The 14,093-nt window shown below is 47.3% G+C and overlaps 6 protein-coding genes across 6 annotated transcripts; 3 read left to right on the forward strand and 3 right to left on the reverse strand.

Annotated features, from left to right (window-relative positions):
• Nucleotides 1-164: 164 nt before the first annotated feature.
• N7484_008917 (cytochrome P450) lies at nucleotides 165-918 on the reverse strand (the record flags this gene model as incomplete). Its single annotated transcript, XM_057119304.1, has 2 exons — nucleotides 165-586; nucleotides 648-918. 2 exons carry the CDS (start codon nucleotides 916-918, stop codon nucleotides 165-167), a joined length of 693 nt encoding a protein of 230 aa, XP_056968859.1.
• A 3,235-nt stretch (nucleotides 919-4,153) lies between these two features.
• N7484_008918 (uncharacterized protein) lies at nucleotides 4,154-5,517 on the reverse strand (the record flags this gene model as incomplete). Its single annotated transcript, XM_057119305.1, has 4 exons — nucleotides 4,154-4,640; nucleotides 4,689-5,148; nucleotides 5,216-5,272; nucleotides 5,322-5,517. 4 exons carry the CDS (start codon nucleotides 5,515-5,517, stop codon nucleotides 4,154-4,156), a joined length of 1,200 nt encoding a protein of 399 aa, XP_056968860.1.
• Nucleotides 5,518-6,761: 1,244 nt separating this feature from the next.
• Nucleotides 6,762-8,003, forward strand: N7484_008919 (cytochrome P450; the record flags this gene model as incomplete). Its single annotated transcript, XM_057119306.1, has 3 exons — nucleotides 6,762-7,255; nucleotides 7,304-7,571; nucleotides 7,623-8,003. The coding sequence occupies 3 exons, from the start codon at nucleotides 6,762-6,764 to the stop codon at nucleotides 8,001-8,003; spliced, it is 1,143 nt and encodes a 380-aa protein (XP_056968861.1).
• Nucleotides 8,004-8,535: 532 nt separating this feature from the next.
• On the forward strand, nucleotides 8,536-10,088 carry N7484_008920 (FAD-binding oxidoreductase; the record flags this gene model as incomplete). The annotated part of the gene is made up of 2 exons (XM_057119307.1): nucleotides 8,536-9,542; nucleotides 9,626-10,088. 2 exons carry the CDS (start codon nucleotides 8,536-8,538, stop codon nucleotides 10,086-10,088), a joined length of 1,470 nt encoding a protein of 489 aa, XP_056968862.1.
• A 352-nt stretch (nucleotides 10,089-10,440) lies between these two features.
• N7484_008921 (Zn(II)2Cys6 transcription factor) lies at nucleotides 10,441-12,004 on the forward strand (the record flags this gene model as incomplete). Its single annotated transcript, XM_057119308.1, has 3 exons — nucleotides 10,441-10,475; nucleotides 10,523-11,899; nucleotides 11,965-12,004. The coding sequence occupies 3 exons, from the start codon at nucleotides 10,441-10,443 to the stop codon at nucleotides 12,002-12,004; spliced, it is 1,452 nt and encodes a 483-aa protein (XP_056968863.1).
• Nucleotides 12,005-12,166: 162 nt separating this feature from the next.
• N7484_008922 (secretory lipase-domain-containing protein) lies at nucleotides 12,167-13,429 on the reverse strand (the record flags this gene model as incomplete). Its single annotated transcript, XM_057119309.1, has 1 exon — nucleotides 12,167-13,429. One exon carries the CDS (start codon nucleotides 13,427-13,429, stop codon nucleotides 12,167-12,169), a length of 1,263 nt encoding a protein of 420 aa, XP_056968864.1.
• Between the last annotated feature and the right edge of the window lie 664 nt (nucleotides 13,430-14,093).

Below are 14,093 nucleotides of genomic sequence, written 5' to 3' on the forward strand. Positions count from 1 at the left end.
ACTGGGGCATAGACTAATCCAAAAGAAATTCAAATTCCTATGTATTCAGGTTTCCGCATAACTCGCTACCATTATACACGTCGTCAGAATTTCTAATATTCATAGCACCGGAAAACTGGATGTGCCTAGCAGTATCTTCAAATCTCATTAAAAGCAGAGGAACTTTACACTTGACTGTTAATCTCAGTCCGGGGTTGCAACAAAACATTTGTTGACCCATAAGGCATACTAAACGATTCGTACGTCCAGTGACTACGCATGTCCTCCCGCTCAAGCCGCATCTCATACCGAAGAAGTAGCGAACATAACACAAACTTAATGACGAAAGACGCATGCACCCTGCCAGGGCAAGCTAGCGAGCCGTAGCCCCACATGAGATTCTTCTCGGAGACATCGGCATATCCAGTAGTCCGGTCATTGGACCGCCCACGCACGAAGCGAAAGCCATCAAATATATCGGGGTTCGGGTAGTTCTCGGGGTCGTGCGACACATTGTAGTTGGAGACGCAGACGGTCGACCCTTTTGGGGCAAATGTTGATCCATCGGAGAAGGTGTAGTCTCGCATGGCCTTACGGCGGATATTCACTGCCACCGTGCCAGTCAGTCAACAAGCATCAATAGGGTTCAAAGATAGTTTGGCACATACGCTTGTCCAAGCAGTGAAATCTGGAGCTCTCGCGCATGAAGCTGTCCAATAGAGGGAGGGTTTCCAGGCTGTCAAAGTCCATGCCACTGCCGTTTGCGCGGAATTCATCTCGGATTATATCCTGCCATTCTGGATGTGTGCAAAGCTGGTAGATGAAGATATACAGATTCACCCATGGTTGATGTGACGCTGCGAGCCAAAGTCCCATAATCGCCTGGCAAACGGCGGCTGGGGTCCAGTAGCTGCGATTATCCTTCGTTTCTTCGATCATGTTGTATAGGATTGTCTATGTCATATATGAGCCCATGCAAAAAGCCATACCTGGGGAGACATAAACTTACATGCTCCACTTGTGAGGGGTGATCCCAGCTTTCTACTCCCTTTTCAATGATGGGGCACACCCGCTCTTCAACTCGTTTCATTGCTCGTCCGTTCCGAGTCACGACTGATGATATGAACCTATCATTGTTAGCCCGCTATGTCAGACTGTGATGGGGGCTGAACATACTGGTACATGAATGAGGGTGCAAGTTGAAATAGACTCATACAAGTCACAGTTTGCAAGGGATGTTGGTAAACTGCCTCGGCAAATGTGGGCTCAGATGCTGTTCAGGTAGATTAGTTGCCATACTGACCTCACATCCGAATTGCTACTCACCGAGTTTTTCACCAAAGAAGACTACCGCCATAAGACGGGAATTTACCAGTTTGCACGTGTCTGCCAGCCCAATTCTGATAGACTCTACCATTAATCAGCACCGTAGCAAATGATCAAGAGAGGCAAAAGGCATAGACCTACCGTTACCCATGGCCGGCCTCGGGCTGAGTTCATTTTGAACAAACATTTCCATTCGCTTGTGAAGATATGGAGATACTCGACGTAGATGACCCTTGCCCCTCACGCTGAGAATTAGCGAGAATAAGCGTGATCTGTGGGCCGCAATCTCATTATGGTTGAAATTGCTTAGTGTGTTTTTGAAGCCAAACATCTATATACTGTCAGTATATGCCTGATAGACCGAGTAAAATCATGAAAGCAATCCTCATTGCGTACATCGGCATATACTGCACGTTGTGACAAGGCCACATTCTCACTCAGCTCAGTCATCTTCTTCCTTGTAGGCTCGATGATGATAGGCTGAGTTGCCCACGGATTGTAAAATTTGCCATTTGACTATGAGATAAATGAGTTTTGATGTTTAACCTGAAGGATGAGGTTGCAAGTTGAAACTGACAAAATCTTCCAAAGTTGACTTAATCCTGTAGACCCTGTGGCTCCTGTCCTTGACGGAGTCTGTCGCATCCTGAAGATAGAGTCAGCACTAAAGCCCCTTGCAGAAACAAGGAACCTCAACAAGGTGGAGGAGAGACCTTAACAAGAAAGAAAAGCTCCACCAACACAAGCACAATAAATCCCACGATAAAGAACCATGAAGCTAGATGATCAAAATTCATGTTGAGTTGTTGGTAGATGTTGGTAGAAGTACTTGAAACCAGTGAGAGCGAATGCAGGTTGAAATATGATATGTACAAGCGTTTGAACGTGGCAACATTCCCGTCTCTTGATGAGATGACGTTGTATTACCTCCTGTGACTCGATCAAAGCTTCCAAAAATATCTGACTGATTGTGATTCACTGCTTCAATCTCGTTTGCACGACGCCTTGGCATCCAGACTTGAAGAACGCGAGGGCTGGATTTGGCCCGCACTTTTGTATTGTAACAACCAATGAAGGCTCTAAATATCTATGGTAAACCGCAATCTAGCGGCTGACTACGGCATGCGGCCGCCTGAAGGAGCCGAAATTATCGGACGAGGCGACCCGAAGGCTAACTGCAGTGTTTGGCGATTGTACGCGGCCTATCAAGTTAGTTCCCCGAGAAAGACATGTGCTCTCCCTTTTTTCTTTCTTCTGCTGACACAGGGGAGTGCAGCTTCAACCGGATGGTAAGATTAAAGTACATAGACAGGCCTTGGAAGGTGTTTTTACAACGGCAAGGCCGAAAAATACGTCGTAATAGCCGAGCGACTCATCCCACTAAGAATGTCATCCCGTGTTGGGTGAAACTGGGATATCCATCGCGCTGATCAAGCGAATCTGTCCAATAAATTGCATTGATTAGACTAAGGAATCCATTGGCGCCGGCCATGTACGTTCACAAGCGCCACCAAAGCATGGGTTACTAATCGAGGAGTTTCTCGTACAAATGCCTGCATTCAATCTTACCCAGTGAAACAATGAGAACTATGGGTTGCCTGATAGGAATCGGTGGGAAGCAGTGGGAAGCTATGCAGAGCTCACTACTTAATTTTATCACAGGCCATGTCTCTGCACGGAAAATTGCAGGAATAAAACCTTTGGGATGGAAACGCTGGAGTGCAAATGAATTGGGATCCCCACAACCAAACGGCCCCGTCGCATACGCAACGGCAAAAAGGGGAAAGAAAAAAAGAAAATACGAAACAACTCGAAATTCCAATAGAGATCAGCAAAGCTGACGATAAGTACAATGGGCCCCAAAAGTCAAAGTCAGATAAGGAGTCACCTCTAGCATATCCTACAATGAAAATGGTGTATGGCGCCACGGGTGATGGCATCCATTAGTCTGGGTCTATCCGTATACACCACTGATAAATCCAATCCTAGATGGGGCCATTGATGCAAGAGTGATTGAACTAGGGTCCAAAGATGAGATCCAATCACTGGGAGAAGCTTGAGCTGGGATTTTGTTACATTCAAACTGTTTAAGGCGGCAGCTCAATTTAACCTCAAGAGACAAACGACGAGAATCTTGAGCTTGGGATTAAAGTTTCAGCCACGATTTTGATTTTCCTGCTGTGACAGGGCATAAACCTTGCAACACATGCGCCAAGGTTGGTACCCTGTCAGCTTACGCATCTCGATGCCAGAGTTTTGTTTGGCCCCCATTATGCAATACAGAGTTCCAAACAATAGTAACGGCACCAAAACCCTAATCATGGTCTTGGGATAGGGTAGTTCTGGGTGTATGAGCCACGTCAGGCTTCTATATATGTCCTAAGAATCATGTGTTAAAGATCTACATTCCCAGTTCTTTAGGTACAAGGGCGTGACAGTATAATTGGATAACCTGCAATATTTCAACTCGGAGGTTGTAGAGAGGGTGAGATGGCGTCACTGCTTACCTTTTAGATACGCGGACAGCACGGGGCAGCCTAGATTGCAGGAGATGATCTGCAAGGGTTGAGTTTATGTGAGACTAGCATGGGGCTAGTTCGAGTGGGGTTGCAGCTAAAGGATGCTTTGTACGGTGAGTGCTTGGGAGCGGTTCATGCGGGATACAATAAACGGATAAGCTGAGCGCTTCGTACTCGACAGCACCTGCTGAACGGATACATTGATGCCCATTATTTTTTGTTGAAATGCGGGGAAAAGATATTCAAGGGAAAAGAAGACATGTTGTCGTGAGATTTTCATTATATACATCCATGGATAAGGTAAATGATTCTGCGTCTTCAGCGGCTGACTAGACCTGGGTTGCGGAATCTGATTTACAACGCTCTTCATAGCCTTGATTAAACGCATATTGTAAACAAATTGCGCCGTCACGGTCCACCTGGCTGGTGGGAGTCGCAGCCTGAATAAAGGTCTGAACCGAGTTGAATTGGTGGTTGTCGTCCATGCCGTCATAGTGGCTCTTCGAAGAGCTAATGTCCTTCAGAGGCCACTGGTCAGAGTCAACGGAATCGCCCGCTGACTCAACTTGCTTTGCATTCATATTCTGAGAAGACCGAGACTGAGATGATCGCGAGAACCGCGAAAACACCCGCGTCACTTTGCCGCCGTTATGTCGGAAGAAAAGCGCCATCGATGGCATCGCGCTGGCCGTGACACCAACGCACATCTCGACTAGACACATGATCAAGACAGGGGTTGTGTAAAAGCTGTAGTCGGTATAATGCCAATCCAAGACCATCTTGAAATAGATACTGAGTGAGGAGGCGACACAAGCACTATAGCGTAATTAGCATCTGATGAACATGCAGTGGGTCTTCACATACAGAAGACCGGTAGCAAATATTGAAAGTACACCCAGCTTCTTTTTGGTGTTCATCCTCAGACCCAGGATTGGAATAATCGGTAGAGCAAGGATATAGACGTCAATGACGAGATTGATTGAAGCAATGGGAATGATCCAAGCCTCCATTTTGGCGTAGCGCTCGGAGGTCAAAGAGTCTTGCCATGTCTCGCCGGGTGCCGGGCTGGTAAAAGAGAGAGTTGCCACCAAGACCGCAGTGTAGAACCCCCAGTTTACGAATAGCCCAATGTAATTGGCGTATCGCTGCCAGCGTATTGTGCGGAACATTTCGAGATACATGAGGAAGAAGGATGACTTGGCGAATGGCCATACCAGCGCGGTAAGCCAATTTGTGAAGAACCCTGAGATGATAAAGGAAGTGCACATGGCATCGGCTGCTGAGAGATCATACATGTGGATACCGAATTTGCCTTTGGTCACGGCTAAATGGTAAAATAATCAGTACATGCTCTGGAGGAAGAGGAGGCATCAAAGATATGGAAGCTGTACCGATGACACTAGCGATATAGTAGATTGTTGTACCAAATGTCGCAATTGATCGAGTCCCTGAAGAGGTTAGCATGGCCAAGCGGCTGGAACAAGGCAAGAATCTCACAATCATCCAAAGCCACCTTCTTCCGGATGTTGAATTTGGCATACAGACTGATAGCCATAGTCACATACAAGAGTACCATGCATATAGTCGTCACAATTATCAGAATATAGGCATTGGATGGCGGATTGTCGAAATTCGCAGTGACTCCAGGCGGCGGAGTGGCCGCTGGCATGCTAGCCAAATCGGCCGCAGACATGATGGTCCTGCAAAATTGAATGATATGCCAGGGGAAGTCTAAAGAAACGTGGGTGATCACCACGCGGCACACAGATATCTCATGGCTTCTATATAATCCCCACCATAACACGAGTATCGTTTCGGCAATTAGGTAGAAAGAGGGCAAAAGATGGGGGCCAAGTTTGGGGGGTGGACGGGTGTTGATCATGGTGGCCACGCGCTTTCTCCGTGCAGGAATCTTATCCCTGCCTTCATTCCTGCAGTAACCTTCCAAGTCGGCGTGTACAGTATTGGCGTTTCTGTATGCATCCCCGCCAATGACCTTGGGCGCTCACTGCAGATCTTCAAGCCTGCATGACCACCAAGAATCAGCCCCCATGACTGTGGGTCCAAAACTATGTTATTTAACAAGAAAACCCGAAGGATTACCACGGCACTGTATTGCAGCTTCAGTGTGCTAGACTAAACACTCAGCGTAGGCTATTGTATAAAGAGCGTTGGAACTCAGATAGGAACACTGGACATAAACCAAAGGAACAATTGCCTCCTTATTCTCCCCAAATAATCACATTTCCCCGCCTCAATGGCGAGTCCACCGCTCTCATGGGTAGTCCTGGACAGCATCCCTGACACACCATTGACCGTACTATTGATCGTGGCTGGTCTCTTGTTAACTTGGAGACTCTGGAGGTTTTCCATTCTCCCCAGGCTATGTCCAAACGAACCTAAAGAAGCCCCATATTGGATTCCCTGTGAGTTTCCGAGTTTCGCACAGCATTTGTTTTTTTTCCCCAGCCTAAATTATAATAACTGACCCTGTTTGTGATACACCAATAGTTCTAGGTCAGACACTGCTGTCCCCCCCCTATTGCAACCTCGTATCACTGCATGAATCTAATGCACCTCAGGTCATGCAATCCCACTCGCCCTTGACTTCAACGGGTCGCTAGCGTGCATAATGTTGGATACCCTCTTCCTGGAGATTTTGAGGCTTTACGGGCTAACTAGCCACCTAGTGAGCGATTTGGCGGCTCGAAGCGACCGTTCGCAATCGTTGCGGGCGGCGTCAAAATTTACATTATCACCGATCCTAAGCATGTTGCCGAAACCTACAGGAACGAAGCCGTTCTCTCAAATGAGGTTATCGTTCGAAGCATACATGCTGGTGTAGGGATGAGCCCCAAGGGGGTGGACAAGCTATTCACCGTTGATGAATCTGCTTCGTATAATCAGCAGCAGCCTCGACCACTTCCACCGATCGGGATGATGGTGGACACTCTTCGTCACTACCTGGCGCCTGGGATTATGCTAGATGGGTTCCTTGACGAGAACACGCTACCTTTGGTCCGTCGTGCGTTCGATTTCGAGCGTGATGTCCCCCATCCGGCGCTTTTAGGTGAAAAGGACGGCCGCAAAGCTATATCTCTCGAGAAGCTATGTATCGAGGCGCTCATTACCAACGTTCTCGAGGTGTTCTATGGACCAGCAATCTGGACGCTCAAGCCTGATTTCGTGCATTGGTTCTTGCTCTGGGAAAGAGTCAATTGGAAATTCCTCTTCAATTTGCCAGGAATTATGAGTCAGGATATGCTTGCAGCCAAGGCAGAGATGACTGATTTGTTTGAAAAGTATTTCTCATTGCCTCGTAGTGAGCGACCGGGTGCAGCGCCTTGGATCGTTGCTTTAGAAGACAACATGCGAGAGTCGAATCTAACCACTGAGGAGCTTGCTCGAGTATTGACCCTCCAGACCTGGGCGTAGGTGAATCCCTTATCCAGGATATCATAATGCTGACAGCTTGATAGGATCGTAGGAAATATGTACAAGTCGGCATTCTGGCTAATTGCCCACTTGGTTCATAACCAGACCGACCTCGAGATTGTACGCATTGAAATCCTACCAGCGACGCAAGGTGACCAGATCGATCATCACCATCTGACAAAGAACTGTCCGATTCTCGACTCTTTGATGTCCGAAGTCCTGCGCGTCACGACCAGCACTCCCATCGTGCGAGATGTGATGGAGGATATCTGCATTGGTGGAACCACTTTTCGGAAAGGAAACAAGATACTGGTAAGCCATTCATATGAACTAGATGTATAAGACTAACATTTGCTTCTCTAGATTTCTTACCGCCAATTACATCTCAATCCCGAATCCTGGGGCCCTAACCCCGAAGCAATTCAAGCAGATCGTTTTCAGCAAACCAAAAGCTTAAAGTCCAGTCTCAGTTTCCGTCCATTCGGTGGCGGAAGCACTCTTTGCCCCGGGCGTTTTTATGCCCGAGGGGCCATCTACCCCGTCGTAGCATTGTTACTTAGCCGATACGACATCAGTATAGGAGATCTGGATCTGGGATTGGGGGCTGCAGGAGATAGGCCACGAGGCCCGAAGAATGCTTCATTTCCCCGACCCGATTATTCCAAGCCTATCCCTGGTGTTGTATCTCCCGCTGAAGGTGAGGATATCAGGATGGTGCTCAGTCCCCGAATGGTGGGGCAGTAATATGCGACAAGGTTTTGTTTTCCGATTACGATTCCTGCTTCGTGTAGAAACGAGTTTTTTATAGCCGAGAAATTGAATGGCAATGACTACCAAGTGTGTTCACTTGTCATTTTAGTTCGTTCTTAGCAGCCCTTGCGAACCAATGACCGCCACTTTAGATGGATCTGGGCGTTCGCGTGAACCTGAAACGAATCCCCCTTTCTAGCCCCAGGATTACAGGGACATGGAAGTTTAAATTGATGTACTGAGTACTTGTAGTAGCATATATTAAATGGGTGGATATGCTGACAGGATAAGTACTGGGTACATCTGTGCTTACCTTCCTTTTCCATGGCCACGTGGGGAAAAGTTAGATCATCGCTAAATAACTTCCATTTCTTTTCAATGCATCTACAGGAAATAGGCTTTTGGTGGCTGAGACTAATACCAGCCTCGAATGTTGTAAAATGGATTCTCATGGTTTTTGTAACCTATTTCATATAAAGAGTCACCTTTGCTCTACAGAGTTGTTTATCCTTCATTGTTGATCACCATGGTTCCCTGGAGATTCCTAGTCTTCCTAGGCCTCTTCGCAAAGACAATCCAATCACAGACCAATGCAACACGGACAGCCTGCGAAACCCTTCGCAGAGAACTGCCGGGCGCAGTCTACTTCCCCGGATCAACGGGCTACACCGATACTTTGGCTTCGTATTTCAGCAGAGAAGAGCAAGAACTCGAGCCATCATGCGTCATAAAACCGACCAACTCTAGTGAAATATCCACGGCAATTCAAACGATACACTCATTTCTCGATTCTGGTGTCCAGTTCGCCGTGCGAGGTGGAGGACACACACCATACGCCGGAGCAGCCAACATCGATAAAGGCATAACACTGGACCTCAGTCTCATGAACGAAGTCAAGCTCAGTGCGGATCGCAAAACCGTTGAGCTTGGACCAGGAGGGAAATGGCGGAAAGTCTGGAAGGCGCTGGATCCTTACAATGTCACTGTCACCGGCGGAAGAGACTCGGACGTTGGCATTGGGGGATACCTCCTTGGAGGTGGGCTGAGTTACCTAGGTCCAATTCTAGGGTGGGGATGCGACAACATCCTGGAATATGAGATTGTCCTGGCCAGCGGCAAGATTATCACTGTGAATGAGAATTTGTACCCTGATCTGTTCCTGGCGCTGAAAGGCGGCGGGAACAATTTCGGAATTGTCACCAAGTACATCATGAGCACCTACCCACTTGGCAAATTCTGGGGAGGATTTATCGCCTATGAGACCAACCAGTGGTCTGCACAGACATTGGCGTTCTCGAAGTTCATGGGTGCTAAGCCTTATGATCCTCATGCAGCCATGATCCAGAGTTATGGCTGGTCATCTGCGTTTGGGGGCTCGATCAGCAATGGTCTGGCGTACACCAAGCCAGTGCCATATCCAGCTGCTTTTAATGGCCTTGCAAACAACGCTACATCGTTTTCCGACGCCTTGCGCATTGATACTATGGAGTCTTTCGCTGCAGAGACAGACAGCTACCAGTCATCTAACAGACGGTAAGCAGTTTTTGTACCATTTGGAATGACCTGGTTTTTATTCCGCGATATAAAGAAATTAAGCTAACAGTTTTAAATAATAGACAAACCTGGTACACGACAACTTTTGCACACACCCCAGACATTTATTCAACAATTTACAAAATCTACAACGCATCCATCGCCGGTATTACCAATGTTCCCGCCATGAACTGGTATCTAACTCTTCAACCCTCTCCTGTCCTGAACCGCGTGAACAGTTTAGGGCTGGATACAGGAGAGGAGAGACTCGGCATTGCCCTCATAACAGCCTACTACAACGACACCTTCGCCGATCGACATGTTGATCTCGCAGCAAGGAAGCTAATTATGGATATCGAGGCCGCAACTAAGGAAGCTGGGGTCTACCGTCCTTATAAATATTACAACTACGCGGGTGCCGGACAAGCTGTGATTGATGGATATGGAAATGAGAGTAAAGGTAATCTTCAGGCCGTAAGCAAGAAGTACGATCCGCAGGGTCTTTTCCAGAAGGGCCTTCCAGGTGGTTTTAAAATTTTTAATTAATTGGGATCGTGAGGAGGCAATTGAAATAATATGACCATAACTCTGTGAATTAGGTTGATAGAACTCAAAATCATATAGACCACTTTCTTAGAGAATCTTTTTTTACAGCAATCTTAGTTTAGTGTCCCGATAATAATCGACGCGTGACCTTAAACAAATTGAATAAGCAACAGCCACGAGTGAATTTTCGCCCCCACTAAGTACTTTTGTTCTGCCTAAAGCTAGTAAGCTTTAGCCTTCTTCTTTGGCTTCCTCTATTTCTAAACTTGATCTGATCCATGCTCCTTATCCCCGGTCAATCTCGTACAGTCAATTGGGTTGAGACATGATTACCACCAAAGCACGCCGCAGCATGCCCAAAGTTCGAACAGGGTGTGCCACCTGCAAGTGAGTCAATGACACCGTGCCCAGTCTATCAGTTCTAACCAAACCAGAATCCGCCGAGTAAAATGCGATGAACAACGTCCCAAGTGTCTCCGATGCTCTTCTACCGGGCGAAGCTGTCCCGGGTATCCCCAAGCTGTCAACTGTCAACCAAAAATCAAAGTGTATAACATTCCATTCAAAGTCCCCGGCAGTCGCACGGATCGTGAACTACTTCACTATTACTGCAGCGAAGCAGCCGAGTCCTTTTCTCGATTCTCGGAGAATACACTATGGAGACACCTCATCATGCAGAGAAGTCAAGACCAGCCTGTTATACGCAATTCCCTTGTGGCGCTCAGTTGTCTTTATCGCGACTATTATCTTGCTGAGTCACCACAACTTAAGGTGTCTGTCAAACATATCCAGCTTATCACCAGATCACACTCTCAGCTCCGTGCGTATCTTGCCCAGGACGCCTCAGCTGAGGTTGCGCTTATCTGCAGCCTCATATTTTATACATTTGAGTGCCTAATTGGCAATGTGCGACAAGCATTATGGCATCTAGATCAAGGCCTAATCATATTGCGAAGACTTCAAACCGATTGTCCGTGTCTTACGGAAGGCCAGGAGTCTTATGTGCAGTTGGCGGCAATATTCTCTCAGCTTGATATTCATGCCAGTATCTTTTCACCCGAAAGAATCCCCATTCTGCGACTTGCCTTGCCGGAACAAGTTTTGGGGATAATTCCTACGGTTCCAGATGAGCCATCGGGCCTACCTGGTTTAGAAAAATCACTTGTCGTGCTCCAAAATTGGACATTGTGGCATCTAATGGAGTATGTGGAGTATAAGAATCTACCTTTGACTCAGGTGCCACCCGTTGTTCTTCAGGAAAGGCTGAATTTAGAGTCCCAACTCCAAAAATTGGAAGAAAAGATAGAGAAAATGATGACGAATGAACGTTCTGAGTCTTTGAGTTCTTCGCAACGCCAACAACTCATTCTATATCGAAGCCAAGCACTCATTTTTCATGCGGTTCTCTTGGAGAATATTGTCTGCACCCTCGATGGCGCAGAAACTTCTCTCAATGCCTTCTGCAGATTTGATCTGGCGCTCACCCAAATATCAACACTTCTGTCGTCCGATGGACAGGATTCCTTTTTTGAAAAGAATACGACTTCCAAACGAGGTTTCACCCTTTCTACAAACATCATTGCAATGTTATACTTCGTCTGTTTGAAGACAAACGATCGTCGCATCTTGCGCATGGCACTCTCCCTGATGCAGGGACCGTTATTCACAGCCCGTGATGGACTATGGGATGCACGTACGGCTGTGACTATTGTCAAAGCCCTTCTATCAGAAGATGACATACAAAGCGAGGAGCCGGAGATGGACTTTAGACTAGAATATGTGGGCTCTGGGATTGTGGATACAAGTGGTGGGTTAGAAGAAGCACTACAAATGCTACATTTAGAACATGGGGCCGTTAAAAATTGACACCAAAAAGGGCCACTGATGTTGCTGAAAATGGCCGTCTACCTCAGTAGTATATGAGAGTGACCTTGATGAATGATAGATCAAATTAAGCCAAAGCACGTTTTTCGACATGAACGTGATACTTATATGCCTGTTCTCATCCACTGATGACTGTTTTATATAGATACACCCATGAATGAAGCCCAATTATCATTATTCAACATGGCGGCAATTTATAGCACCGAGTTAGTAATATTAATAGTTACATCCCTGATGGTACATCCCACCGTCTGGTATAACTGATCGTATGACCCACCCAAGACGGAGGATATGAACTTGAAGGCGTTCGCATGACCATTGGTACCCTCCGCACTGTGCCCGCCGATCGTGTTCCGTTCATATAGGATATTTACCCCAACGCCACAATATCTCTCCAGCAGAGAGTCGGTATCAGCAACAGGACTGACCTCATCATTGATCGCCTTGTACGCATATATCGGAGTTTGAGGAACGCCATGGTATCCCATGTAACCGTCCCTGTTTAGCGCATGTTGCACAACAGGAGCTTTGAAGGTATCTGAGCCATTGACGAAGTAATCAAAGACATTCTGACCAACGAAGGAAACCTCTGCCTGGGAGAGGGTCATTTCCTTTGCCATGAGAAAAGTCGTGCGATTATGCTTTCCCTCCTTTTTCAATTGACTGACCAAATAATCGTAGGTAGCCGGGTATTGACTCGCCAAACCAAGGACTGCTTCGGGGATGAGACCCGCGCTAAGTGTACCAGTGACGGTGTCCATCACATTGGTGATGTTAGGCGTGAGACCGCCGAGGGCAGCACCGGAAAGAGAGAGCTCCGGGGCGTATTGCCCTTGTAGCTCCGTGGCCCATTCGCTGGCAAGAGCACCACCGGAGTATCCCCATAGAGCTATGGAGGACAAAGTCTTGAAATCCAAGGTAGCATGGGAGTAAAGGATGCTCCGGATGGAGTCGAGTGTAGCGTGGCCGGACTGTACACCCGCGGTGAAGGACGCGAGAGGACCTTCATAATCGGGGACGCTGACGTACCAACCCTCATTCAGCGCGAGGGAGACATCTATAGGAGGAGAAGAGTACATTGCATAACTGGGGCTGGCGTCGACGTCATGGGAGTCATATGGAGTTTGATAGGAGAGTAAGGACGAAGCTTTCTTGTGGCGAAGAGTTGTAGGGACAAATACGGTGGTCACGGCCCATGAAGGGCGATATTGGCTATCCGTAGTACGATAAACAATGTTGTATGCTGCGGAGGCATTGCTGACCAAGGCTGTCAGATTACCTGGTGCGTGGCGTATGCGCAGAACGCTTCCGGGGAGTTTGGTCTCATAGCCATGTGGAGCACTGTAGAAAGGATCTTCGCTAGGAGGAAGAACCACGGAAGGACTGGTAGACGGCCGTCCGGAGACGAATGGGAGAAGACTCCCAACCAGAGGGAGCAGACGAACTGGGGAAAGCATAACTGGCGTGGGTTACTTGGGAGACACCAGAAAGGTTTTAAGGGAAAAAGTCCGGGGAAAGCGCAGCCAAAGTATATGCTTATGTCCTATTTCCGTGCCGTTGTATCTAGTGCTTACAGCGGATATATTTATAAAGACCACCTTAGTTTCTGAGAAAAGGGCGAAAACAAGTTGAAAGCTCGTATCGCGTCAGCAAAGCAAGTGGAGAAGGTATTTTGGACCTTCGGAAGACCCGGATCGGTCGGCTACTTCGGCCTCATCAGCAGGTTTTATTCTTGGTTAGTAGTGCCTGTCTTAGCTTGAGGATCTGGCCCCATTGTTAGGTATCAAACCCGAGAGAATTGGGTCCAAAGATGGTGGGTTTCCTCTGATGATTCCTTTCTCAAGATGGCGTACAACCTACGTGAAAATCTATGGATGCGTCAATTGATTATAATTCTTCTCGTTCCTAGTCCACAGCCGCGACAGTACTCTGAATTTCGTTGTGAAAATAACATCATTTTTTTAAGTCATTGGATTAGACATCGGCATAGACACATATTTGAAAAGAACCTAACCTAGCAGCTAGCTATATCCGTTCAGGGCATATCCGGCTGAGTAACCATGGTTCCTGGGTGCTGATATTTAGTGGATATCATAGTGGATACCCGTGATACTCTGCACT

The sequence above is a fragment of the Penicillium longicatenatum genome, assembly GCF_028827895.1.
Source record: "Penicillium longicatenatum strain IBT 33135 chromosome Unknown contig_6_segment0_segment0, whole genome shotgun sequence".
Classification (NCBI taxonomy): domain Eukaryota; kingdom Fungi; phylum Ascomycota; class Eurotiomycetes; order Eurotiales; family Aspergillaceae; genus Penicillium; species Penicillium longicatenatum.